The sequence below is a fragment of the Symphalangus syndactylus genome, chromosome 21, assembly GCF_028878055.3.
Source record: "Symphalangus syndactylus isolate Jambi chromosome 21, NHGRI_mSymSyn1-v2.1_pri, whole genome shotgun sequence".
In the NCBI taxonomy this organism is placed as follows: Eukaryota; Metazoa; Chordata; class Mammalia; order Primates; family Hylobatidae; genus Symphalangus; species Symphalangus syndactylus.
Genome location: NC_072443.2, coordinates 79,779,975 through 79,793,015, shown reverse-complemented (window position 1 = coordinate 79,793,015; position 13,041 = coordinate 79,779,975). Strand labels below are relative to the sequence as shown.

Here is a 13,041-nt window from a genome sequence, read left to right as displayed (position 1 = left end):
ACAGAGGCGCTCCTGACCTTCCAGATGCGCGGCTGCTGGGCTGGGGCCTCCTTACTTCCCAGATGGTGCCGTGGCCGGGCAGAGGTGCTCTTCACTTCCCAGATTGTGAGGCGGCTGGGCAGAGGCGCTCCTCACTTCCCAGGCGGTGGGGTGGAGGGTGGTGGGGAGTGCCAGCAGAGGTGCTCCTTACCTCCCAGATGGGACGGTGGCCAGGCAGAGGCACTCCTCTCTTCCCAGACGGTGGGGCGGCTGGGCAGAGGCGCTCCTCACTTCCCAGACTGTGGGGCGGCTGGGCAGAGGCGCTCCGCACTTCCCAGATGGTGCAGGGACCAGGCAGAGATGCTCCTCAGGTCTCGATCTCTTGACCTCCTGATCCGCCCGCCCGGGCCTCCCAAAGTGCTGGATTACAGGCGTGAGCCACCACGCCTGCCCTGCCGTGTCTTCTTTCTCCTCCTAAGCAGCTGTTTTCGTCTCCTGGATTTTGATGTTCTACTTAACACCCTCATGTTCTTACGCATGTTGCCCTGCTGGAGGCGTCCTTCTCTTTGGGAAGCCTGACCCACCAACAGTGCCTCAGGAGACAGACAGGGAAGCTTAGCCGGTGGGGGCCCCTCATCTCTATCCCACCTCAGTGTCAGGGGAGGGGTCGGTTGCAGCTGCAGCGGTGACCCTGACAGCTTTCTTTTGCGGGACCCATGGCCGACAGCTGTGGGGGGAGAAGAGCTACTTGATGCAAGCGCTGCAGGATCCCTGGGCTGCATGTCCTCCCCCACCATCAGCAAGCCTGGAGAGCTGGGCAGGTGGTCTTTACCCAGCACCTTCAAGGCCGCCTTCTCTGGCCACAGGCAGCAGCCCGGAACTGGTGCAGGGAGCACTGTTGGAACTGGGTCAGGCTTCCCAAAGGGAAGGATGCCTCCAGCAGGGCTGTGTGAACTGGCGACTCCATGGCCCTTGGAGTAGAAACTCACTGCATGCACCTGGGCCTTGTCAGTCTGGTTCTTTTCTGTCAAGCTCTTCAGACGGACACTTCCCTCCAAGGGCCTGGGATTATACCAGGAGGAAGTGAGGTTTCCCTGAGTCTCCAGGGGCCTGGAGGTGGAGGCTGCTTCCCCATTGCTACAGGGGCCCCTTTTATTGTCTTCCTGCCCCTGGGTCTCTACCTGGTCTTTCACCTGCGTTGCTTCTTTGGGCTCTTCTGTCCTCACCTCCATCTTCGGGAGCCTGGCTGGGATCACCTGCTCATCTAATGAAGGAAGTCGGAGGTTAAACCTGCCTCTGAGACGAGGGATCCTCACGGGGCTGAGGTGTCCAAACATCATGGAGTTGTGAGCAGACAGCACGGGTTTCTTCCTTGAGTGGGGGCTCCAGACCACAGAAGGCAGGACCCTCAGTGGGGTGCCTGTGTTCTGAGGGACAGGACACAGCCTCACAGGGGCACGGTCCCGCCTGGCTGGAAAAGAAGGCCCAACATGTTTCCGGGGGTTGAAGAGGAATCGGAAACAGCCCAAGGTTCCCGGGGCAGGCACAGGTGCAGGAGGCACAGGTGCAGGAGGCACAGGTGCAGGAGGCACAGGTGCAGGAGGCACAGGTGCAGGAGCCACAGGGTGAGCCTGGCCAGCTGGGAGGGCCTCACGGACAAGACGAGCAGGTTGCGGATGCCATGGCTGGGACCTGCTGGGGAAGCCGGAACAACTTACTCTTACACCAAAACGTTGACACTGGAGTTGCAGGGACCTGCGGCTGAAGCAGTAACAACATACGCTTATACGAGGATGTTGCTGACGGCATAGCCAGGACATGCGGTGGAACCAGGAACGAAATATGCTTAGAAGAGAAAGTTGGTGATGGCGTGGCTGGGAGCTGCGGCGGGAGCAGGAACAACTTACTCTTAGACCAGAACGTTGACACTGGAGTTGCAGGGACCTGCGTCCGAAGCAGTAACAACATACGCTTATATGAGAATGTAGCCGATGGTGTAGCCGGAACCTGCGGCGGAACCAGGAACAAAATACGCTTAGTGAGTTGCCCATTTTGAGTGAGTTGTGCACAGACAAAACTAAGGGTCAGAAGCGGAGAGGATACTCCTAAGTCACCCACATCTCTGTGGCCGGGTGTGCACTGGGCACCTGGGAGATTATGACATCACCATGGGGCTGGTGACAGAGCCAGGGTGTGGACGAATGAGCAGAAGCCTAGCAAGGGTGCCTACAAGAGGAGTCAAAGGGCAAAAGGTGAGGCCCTTCCACCGGTCCAGCTGGACTCTCTAGCCTCAGAGACGTCCCGCTCCTGGGGGCAGGTGTGTGGCCCTGGATGGCCCCCCCCGTGGCGCTGTGGAGGGTGCGGGGCTGATCTGCCAGAGCCCTTCCCGCCTGGCATCTGGCGCAGGCACTGGCTGACACCCAGTGGCCCTGTCTTGGCCAGCCCTGTCCCCTGGGTTACAAGGCCAGAACCTGGAAGCAGAGCGCAGGACCAGCCAGATCCCACCAGGCTCCCCCGGGGCCTCTCCAGTGCCTCCGTGCCGCCTGGAGCCAGGCCCACCTTCTCCATGGCCTCCGTGGCCTTGAGGGCCACCAGGCTCGCTGCGCAGGCTTCCAAGGAGAGGACGGGGTGCCCTGACCTGACTGGATGCTGCCCCTTACCACATCCCTTCCTGGCAGGCAGAGTCTCCACTTCTTTTTACAGATTTTTCTGAGACCGTTCCTTAGATCATCCAGGTGGTCATGATCCAGCCAGGCTTTGGACCCAGGTTGTGCGATTCCACAGCTGGTGCTCTGGCCTGTGTGCCTCCTGATCATGGATACAGCATGTATTCTTATTTTTTCCTGTAGTCCGGGGGTACTTAGCATGGTGGCATGTCTGTAATAAGCACATGCACACCTAGAAGGAGGTCTTCACTTCACCATATAAGTTGACCGTGGCCCACTCTGGGCTCCAGTCCTCTGCAAAGATGTAGGGGAGGGACTACCAATTGTCGGCACAGCACCATTCCACATTGCTCTTCTAATGGAGCCTTTCAGCCCAGATGTTCTTTCTCGTCTGGTGGGTTCTCTCTTGTCTCGTCCAAGTGTGTAAAGATTATGTTCTAGATCAGCTTTGGTCGATCCTAAAAGAAATTCGCCAGTGGATTATACCATATAGATAGAAGTCAGTTTCTCTGGTCTTCCTAGAATGTGTCTAGAAAGCAAGTACATTATTTACAAGTTAATAGTGGATCAACGTATTGGATTAAAATATGACCAACGTAATTTGGTCATTGTGAGCATGCCACCTCAGTCCACTCTTCACCACACTTTATGATACCCTAAATATAACTCTAGATTTTCTTATGCCCAAGAGAAGGACATACTCTTGGGTGTCTGGACTAGGGAAACAGGTATGAAAAACCATTCGGCCAGTCTACATCTTTTTATTGGAGAATTGAAACCATCTATATTCAAATATATTATTAAAAGACAAAAAAAAAAAAAGAAATAGTCTTGCTGAATGTAATTAAGGCTTTAGATCTAGCATCTAGTTTATAAGAAACACAGGAGTTAGCAGAACGAGTTAAAAGTCCATCATGAGAAAGTACACTGATAAATCCAGAAGATGGGATCACGGGCCTCCTTTTCACCAAATTCGTGGCATGAAAACAAAGGAGGTGCTTAAGATTAGAAGAGAGTTAAGAGGGCTGGGCGCGGTGGCTCATGCCTGTAATCCCAGCACTTTGGAAGGCCGAGACGGGCGGATCACAAGGTGAGGAGATTGAAACAATCCTGGCTAACACGGTGAAACCCCGTCTCTACTAAAAATACAAAAAATTAGCCGGGCGAGGTGGCGGGCGCCTGTAGTCCCAGCTACTCGGGAGGCTGAGGCAGGAGAATGGCGTGAACCCCGGGGGCCGGAGCCTGCAGTGAGCCAAGATGGCGCCACTGCACTCCAGCCCGGGCAACAGCGAGACTGTCTCAAAAAAAAAAAAAAAAAGAAGAGTTAAGAGATATAACGATCAAATGTATGCAACATGTGGATCTTAATTGGCTCGTGGTTCCAATACACCATCTGTAAGAGACATTTTGGGACAACTGGAAACACTTTAGGATGGAAACAAGGCCTTAGGAATTATTTTAATTATGTCACATGTCATAATGGCATTGTGGTTAAGGAGAAGAATGTTCTTATTTTTTAAAGATGAATATTGAATAAGTTAGGAGTGAAAACTCATGAGGTTTGAATTTCCTAATGATTTGCTCCTAATGAATAGAATATAGCAAAAGGGGTGGAATGTCACTGTTATGGTTTGGCTGTGTCGCTACCCAAATCTCACCTTGAATTGTAATAATCCCTACATGTCGAGGATGAAGGCAGGTGGAGATAATTGAATCATGGGGGTGGTGTCTTCCATATTGTTCTTGTGGTAGTGAATAAGCCTCATAAGATTTGATGGTTTATAAATGGGAGTTCCCCTGCACAAACCCTCTTGCCTGCCACCATGTAAGACGTGACTTCGCTCCTCATTCACCTTCTGCCATGATTATGAGGCCTCCCTATCTATATGGAACTGTGAGTCAATTAAACCTCTTTCATTTATAAATTACCCAGTCTCAGGTATGTCTTTATTAGCAGTGTGAGAACAGACTAATACAGTCACCTCTGAGATTAGGTTATAAAAGGCTGTGACTTCCATCTTGCTGTCATTTTCTTTCAGGCTCTTTCCACTTGCTTACTCTGAGGAAGCAAGTTGCCATGCCATGAACTGCCCTATGTAGAGATCCAAGGGACTGAGGGCAGCTTCCTGGCCAACAGCCCCAAATTCTGCCAATGACCACGGGGTGAGCTTAGAAGCAGATCCCTCTCCAGTCAGCCTAGAAATGACTACAGTGCTGGCCAACGTCTGATTGTAGTGTACGTAGTCTGTAACCTTTCAGGGTCTCTAAACCATACCTGGATTCCTGATCCACAGATACTATGAGATAGTAAATGTGTGTTGTAAGCTGCTAAGTTTCAGGGTGATTTGCTATGCAGCAATAGATAACGAATATACCATTATATACGTAGCTAATTTAACTAATCTACTATTAAGGGGCATTAGGTTATTTCTAAGACTTTGCTATTGAAAACAATGCTACAATGCACAACTATTAGTCCTGTTATATTTTAAGGAAATTATTTTTAAGTTACACTTAAAAATTTATGATTTTTAGAATTAACAAATTGCCCATTGCAGAGGTGGAGAACACTCTTTTTTTTTTTTTTTTTTTTTGAGATGGAGTCTTGCTCTATCACCCAGGCTGGAATGCAGTGGAGCTATCTTGGCTCACCGCAACCTTCGCCTCCCAGATTCAAGTCACTCTTCTGTGTCAGCCTCCCGAGAAGCTGGGATTACAGGCACGCACCATCACACCCGGCTAATTTTTGTATTTTTAGTAGAGACAGGGTTTCACCACATTGGCCAGGCTGGTCTTGAACTCCTGACCTCAAGTGATATGATTGTCTTGGCCTCCCAAAGTGATTACAGGTATGAGCCACCACACGTGGCCCCAAAGGTGGAGAACACTTTTGCAAATACCTGCTACTACCAATTTTTTCATCATTCAATAGATGAAAAAAATTCTCATTGATCTTTTAATGTATATTTCATTGATTATGAAATAAATTGGGTATAATTCATTTGCTTGTCATTTCCTTTAAATTTTCTAAAACGGCCTGTGTCTTTTCACCATATTTCTTTCTTTTTCCTTTTATTCTCATTCTTTCTCTTTCTTTCTTCTTTATTTTGACTGTTCTTTTATTTTTCTTCAGCAAACACTTTTTTTAAAAACAAGTTGTTTATCTTTGTAAATGGAAATAATGCCTTAATCTGGCAAATGTGTGGAGAACATTTTTCTCCCAGTTTAGAATTTATCTTTGGACTTTGTTTATGGATTTCTTAATTTTTTCATATATATATATTTTATTTTTATATGGTTAAACTTTTAACTTTTCTTCCTTATAACTTCTGAGTTTTACATAATTTCTAAAAAGATGTTCTTACTCAAAGATGCTGCCAATGAGAATGATGATGGTGATGCCAGAGGGAGGAAGAGAGGAAGAGGATGATAAATACTTGCTTTATATAATATATTATGTGTCAGTTACTGTTCTATGAACTTTGTGCATATTTCACTTAATCCCTGAATTACCCTGTAAGGGAAGTACCATTATAACCCCAACTGACAAACGAGGAAACTGAGGTCTAGAGAGAAGTAAGTTAACTTGTCTAGATTTTAGAGGCCGTGCTCTTTACCACCATGCACTTGCAAAGGCTGTTTTTGATGCCGTTCCTCGTGGGTTTTATGCCAACACAGAGCACTTTGGTCTTTGTGACCGCAAAGCCAACTCCATTTCTTGGGTGCCAGGGGTAATTATAATGCTTTTTCATGACCAAAGAAGTCTTTTATTGCATAGAAAAATGGAGCCATAAATGATTTAGCACACACAAGGAGGCAGAAATGGAAATCGTTGCTGAAAACCAGCTCTTATCTGAGCGATGAATTGGGGCTGGAACAAGAAGCGTGGCCTTTCAGAATTGCTCACATCCTATACCAATTAACTGTTTGGGGAAGCCGACAATGGCTTCCTGATGTGGAAATCACTTTGAAACATGTAGGCTGGTAGTTAAAGCCATTAGTTCCTCTTGGGCTTCAAGGACAACTACAAAGAAAATATTTTGTAAATTGTGTAAGAAGCATGGATTTGGCAACCCCTGGGTTAGCCCGAACTGGTCAGGCAATTGCTTTTAACACTATTTCCTAAATGGACTAATACCTGGTGGGGAGAGAGAAAACAAACCTCACTTCAGAAAGACAACTTAGGGCTTCTTAAAAGCTGCAGGTCTCTCTGCCTCGGACAACCACTGAGAGAAGAGCTAGGCTCTTGGACAAACAGTTTTCATTTCAGTCTCAAGATCGAGGGGATGCAAATAAGCCCAGCACTTCTTGCCTGACCTTTCCTTGTTGAAAAGCTCCTGCATCATTCTCAACAAACTATGGCAAGGATAAAAAACCAAACACCACATGTTCTCACTCATAGGCGGGAATTGAACAATGAGAACACATGGACACAGGGTGGGGAACATCACACACCGGGGCCTGTCGTGGGGCAGGGGGAGGGGGGAGGGATAGCATTAGGAGAAATACCTAATGTAAATGACGAGTTAATGGGCGCAGCACACCAACATGGCACATGTATACATATGTAACAAACCTGCACGTTGTGCACATGTACCCTAGAACTTAAAGTATAATAATTAAAAAAAAAAAAAAAGCTCCTGCAGAAAGCCCAGAAGGACACCCAGGCAGGCATTTCTACATGCCTTGAAGTCATATTGAAAGCTGAGATACAAAGAGCAAGAGAATAGGAGGCAAGTCGAAGTCACTAACTGGAAAATTGCTTTATCTCGAGTTCTCAGGGGCCTATGGCTCTTAACCAGTGGCAGCTAATACGAAATATAGTTGAGCACTCACCGGAAATGTTCCAGTCGGGACTAATTTTCTTTCTTTCTCTGCTTGCTCTTGTGAAGCAAGGTTATAGATTTTCTCTTCTTTTTGTGAGGAAGCTTGCTAGTGTGAAAAGGCAGTGTGGCAAGAATGAGGAGGTGTTGGCTATAGTCTTTGCACTGCGCTTTAACTACTTTAATGGCCTGGACACAGCTGCTTTGAATCACACCTACACTGAGCTGTTAAGACCCTGGGTTTGAGAGCTGACTCTCTTACCCTTTGATTCCCTCATCTTTAAAATGGGAATAAAAATAGCAGCTCCCTCAAAGAGCTATCATGACGGTTCCACGAGAGGCCATGTGCAAACCATTTACAAAGCTCCTGGGATGTTTCAGCTCAGGGTGAATGGTACCCTCCAGAGTTGTGCAGAGGATCAGTTCTGGCCTGTCACATACTGCATTGGTCTAGGTCAGGGTTCTCCAGAGAAACAGAACTGACAGAATAGATATAAATGGAGATAGATCTATCTCTAGGTCGATCTCTCTATCTATCTATCTATCTATCATCTATCTATCTATCTACCTATCTATCTATCTATCTATCATCTATCTAATCTATCTATATCTCTATCTGTCTATCTATTATATCGATGGAGAGAGAGAGAGAGAAAGCGAGACTTTAAAGAATTGGCTCATGTGACTGTGGGGGCTGAGAAGTCCAAAATCTGCATGGCAGATGAGCAGGCTGGCACCCCAGGGAAGAACTGGCATTGCAGCTAGAGTCTAATAGCAGTCTGAAGACAGAACTCCTTCTTTCTTTGGGGACATCCATCTTTTTCTCTTAAGACCTTCAATTGACAGGACGAGGCCCACCGACATGATGGAGGGTAATATGCTTTCCTCAAAGAGTACCGATTCAAATGTTAATCACATCTAAAAAATGCCTTCACAGCAACATCTAGACTGGTGTTTGACCCAAAACTGGATACTATGGCCTATTCAAGTTGACACGTAAAATTAACCATTACACATAGTAAGTGTTCTTCTATGGTCTAAATGTTCATGTCCCCCCAGTATTTGTATGTTGAAATACTTACTCCCTGAGGTGATGAGATTAGAAGATGGGGTTTTTGGAAGGTGATTAAGTCATAGGGGTAGAGCCCTCACGAATGGGATTAATGACCTTTTGAATGATGCTTGAAAGAGACCTCTCATTCCTGCCGTGTGAGGTTAGAATGAGAAGACAGCTGTCTATGAGAAAGCAAGCCCTCACCTGACATTGACTGTGCTGACACATTGATCTTGGACTTTCCAGCCCCCAGAGCTGTGAGAAATAAATTTCTACTTTGTGTTTTTCTTTTTTTTTTGGAGACGGAGCCCAGGCTGGAGTGCAGCGGCGTGATCTCGGCCCACTGCAACCTCTGCCTCCCAGGTTCAAGTGATTCTCCTGCCTCAGCCTCCTGAGTAGCTGGGATTACAGGTGCCTGCCACCACGCCTGGATGATTTCTGTATTTTTAGTAGAGACGGGGTTTCACCATGTTGGTCAGGCTGGTCTTGAACTCCTGACCTTGTGATCCACCCGTCTCAGCCTCTCAAAGTGCTGGCGTTACAGGCCTGAGCCACAACACCTGGCCAATTCCTATTGTTTATAAGCCACCCTATCTTATTATAGTAGCCTGAACAGACTAAGGCATGGTCAATAAATGTAGTTAATATTCTTCTTATGATATAGTTATTATTTCTGTTGTTGCTGATCTATCCATATGCCCTTTTAGGTCCCTTTTAGTCTTGATATCTTGTGTTGAACAACATGCATCTGCATTTAGGGAAAGGAAACAGAAAGAACTGAAGTATTGTGCAAGCAAATGGAATCTGAGAAGGATATAAACAGGAAAATCCAGTTTTCTCAACGCTTGGTCATGGAGCTGAGATGAAAGTTGGGCCAACACCTTCTCCATAATAACCTTTTCCAAACTAAAACACAGATTATATGTAGCATTTATGTATTACATAAACTTCAAATAGCTAAGAGATATTGAGTACTTATTATATACCAACCAGTGTTCTGAATGTTTTAATCAACACAATGAGCTTCACAGCAACCATACGATGCGGGTGCCGGTGCCAATATGTTCCATCTCACTGACGAGGAAGGTGAGTCCAGGGAGTGTAGGGATCTTGTCCAAAGTCATACAACTAGGGAGGAGGGGGACCCAAATAAGCCACTGTGTCCTGTTCTAGAGCCTGTAGGTCTTGACCACACGTCCAGCATGCAAAAAATTGTAGTGCAAAAGCAATGGGATGAGGGACATTGCCACTGCCTAGAGACTCCACTGCTGTGTGGCAAGGACACTGTAAAGGTGAGTCTCTCTAGTGTGCATAAAGGTCTCTTGGAGAGCCTGTTAAAAACGTGGATTCTCAGGTCCCACCCCTAGAGAGACTGATTAAGGCTGGGGTATGTCCAGGATCCACCTGGGATCCCACTAAGTCTCCTGCTTTTGCCCTGGTCATGCTGGGGCTCAGAAGGCTCTCAGAGGTGCATCCATTCTGTGGAATTGTGAAGCTGAGCAATAAGCACTGAAGAAATATCCTGGCTCACTAAGAAAGATGAAGACAGCACTGCTACCAAGTATGCCCATGGAAGTTTCTATACCTAATAATGGCTCATGTACTGAAAGTCTGTCATAAGAGAGGTCTTATGAGCCTTGACAAAGTCATGAGAGACATCCAGAATTCAGTGTACCATCACCTAGCACTATAAGAATTCTATGTCCTAGGAAGTATGTGTAAGAATGCAGAATTCTTGTCAAGTTCAAAAGTCTTTGGATCAAAGCAGAAAGAGATTTGTATACAACAGCCACATACAAAATCAATCAAGCAATAAAATGGCTGCAGACTTTTGAATGTAGACAGAAAAATTAGGCAATACATGGAATATGAATCCAGGAACGTGGGCTATGGGAACATCCCTCGCTTGAAGTTAAGGGTCATTGACGTAAAGTCCAGTGTGGCTTGTTGGGGATTTGGACAGACCAGCATCTGGTCCTTATGTGTTTGCAGAAGGGGGAGTAGAAAGAATAACGGCCTCCCAAGGATATCCATGTCGTCATCTCCAAAACCTGTGTACATGCCTTTATATTACCTTACATGGCAAAAGAGACTTTGCAGATGTGATTAAGTTAATGACCTTGAGATGGGAAGATGATCCTGGGGTACCCGGCAGGCCCAGTGGAATCACAAGGGTCCTTACAAGAGAAAGACAAATGAGTAAAAGCCAGAAAAAGGTGACATGATGATGGAAACACAGGTCAGAGAGACAGGGAAATTTGAAGATACTCCAGGCTTTGCAGATAGAGGAAGGGGTTATCGGTCAAAGAATGCAGGCAGACTTTGGAAGCTGGGAAGGGCAAGAAAACAGATTCTCCACCTAGAACCTCCAGAGGGAACGCAGCCCTGCTGATCCATTTTAAATATCTGCCCTCCAAAACTGTAAGATAATAAATATGTGTTGTTTAAAGACACATCATAGATTTGAAGTAATCTGCTGCAACAACATAGGAAACCAATATAGAAGGCTTCCCTCAGATTTACATGGGATGATCTCATAGTTTCCTTTGTTGGAGTAAAAAGAATTTCCCTGGTTGTCTTCCACCCCAGACCTGTGCCCAAGGTAACCTCTGGCTCTACAATAGGTATATGAGCACAGAACTTTTATTCATGCCAAGAGTGAGATCTGAGACATAAAAATCTTCAAAGACATCAGAAACATTAAGAAGAATATGTTAGAACTTACTTAGTAGTTTATATTGTCATGATGTTAAAAATTGGAACTTTTAGAGTGGCAGCTTATAATGCCAGTTTAAAACGTGTCATTGAGTACTTGATTTAGATTTGTGAGTTTAAGTCAAAACTATACTACATTAATTTTCTATTTTGGAATAGTTTAAAGAACTTTAAGTCCATTGATTTACATAATATTCATATTCTATATATGTGTGTGTTTATACACACACACACACACACACATATATATGGTTCAAGCAATTCTCCTGCCTCAGCCTCCCAAGTAGCTGGGATTACAGGTGCCCACCACCACGCCCAGCTAATTTTTGTATTTTTAGTAGAGACAGAGTTTCACCATGTTGGCCAGGCTGGTCTCCAACTCCTAACCTCAGGTGATCCGCCCGCCTCAGCCTCCCAAAGTGCTGGGATTACAAGTGTGAGCCACTGCTCCCGGCCTAAATCATTTAAGTATTCAGAAAGGTTTGCTGAGTGAGATAACTGAAGGACCTAAGACAGAAATATAATCTGTTAAATGTACAAATGTGATATAAAATATTTCAAGCCTTTTAATTAAGTCACAAATGAGACAAACATTAGTCGAAAGGTTTTTTTTAAAGTAATTGAAGGAAACTAGGCTAGTACATAAATAAAATGATAGAATTTGTAAGTTTGAATCAAAAGTTTAAGGAACAACTAGGCTTCTGAACTTGTAATAAGCTGAATATCAACTCTTTTTTACACCTAATGCTATCCTTGACCACGCTGTGACATCTCACATCAGTGGCCTATAAGGCATTTGATCCTAAGTCCAAACCAAGTGGCAGGATGCAAGTCACATATGACGATGTACATTTCTGTGCAAAGTCACTTTTTCTTTCCCATTGTAATTGGATGCCCTTCTTTTTTTTTTTGAGACGGAGTCTTGCTCTGTTGCCCAGGCTGGAGTGCAGTGGCGCAATCTCAGCTCACTGCAAGCTCCGCCTCCCGGGTTCACGCCATTCTCCTGCCTCAGCCTCTCCGTGTAGCTGGGACTACAGGCGCCCGCCACCACGCCCGGCTAATTTTTTTGTATTTTTTTAGTAGAGACGGGGTTTCACCGTGGTCTCGATCTCCTCACCTCGTGATCCGCCCGCCTCGGCCTCCCAAAGTGCTGGGATTACAAGCGTGAGCCACCGCGCCCGGCCTTGGATGCCCTTCTTATTAGCACTTTGAATATTTGTTCCTTTTGTTCCTACTGGAAATCACTGGGGTGAATAATGTTGTAAAACCGGTTGATTGCCTACCTGGCAGACAAACATGCCCCTAGAGCTACAGCAAAAATTGCCTTCAAAACTTTTTTGGAAAAATCAGCATTTGATATTTAAAAGAAAAAGTAATATTCATGGAAAAAGACTAACTTCCTGGTCTGGAGTTCTTGTTTAAAAGATGGGGCCTCGTTATGTCATCCAGGCTGGAATGCAGTGGCACAATCATGGCTCACTATAGCCACTAAATCCTGAGCTCAGGCAATCCTCCCAGTTTAGCCTCCCAAGTAGCTAGGACTACAGGCACGTGCCACCACACCTGGCTAATTTTTTAACTTATTTGTAGAGACGGTCTTTCTATCTTGCCCAGGCCGGTGTCAAACTCCTGGCCACAAGCAGTCCTCCTACCTGGGATTATAAGCCTGAGCCACTGCATTCTGAGATGCATCTCGGAGTTATTCTTCATTTTGAGGTACATATTCGAGGGGAGCAGTATCATCTTTTTAGGGCTTAGGACTTCTAAGGATCATAAGCTGCTTTGCAAAATCACCTCTAAGATG

General features: G+C 45.9%; 1 protein-coding gene across 1 annotated transcript; it reads right to left on the bottom strand.

Annotated features, from left to right (window-relative positions):
• Positions 1 to 398: 398 nt before the first annotated feature.
• On the bottom strand, positions 399 to 1,799 carry LOC134735442 (putative UPF0607 protein ENSP00000382826). Its single transcript, XM_063630493.1, has one exon. It carries the CDS (start codon positions 1,797 to 1,799, stop codon positions 405 to 407), a length of 1,395 nt encoding a protein of 464 aa, XP_063486563.1. The 3' UTR covers positions 399 to 404.
• Between the last annotated feature and the right edge of the window lie 11,242 nt (positions 1,800 to 13,041).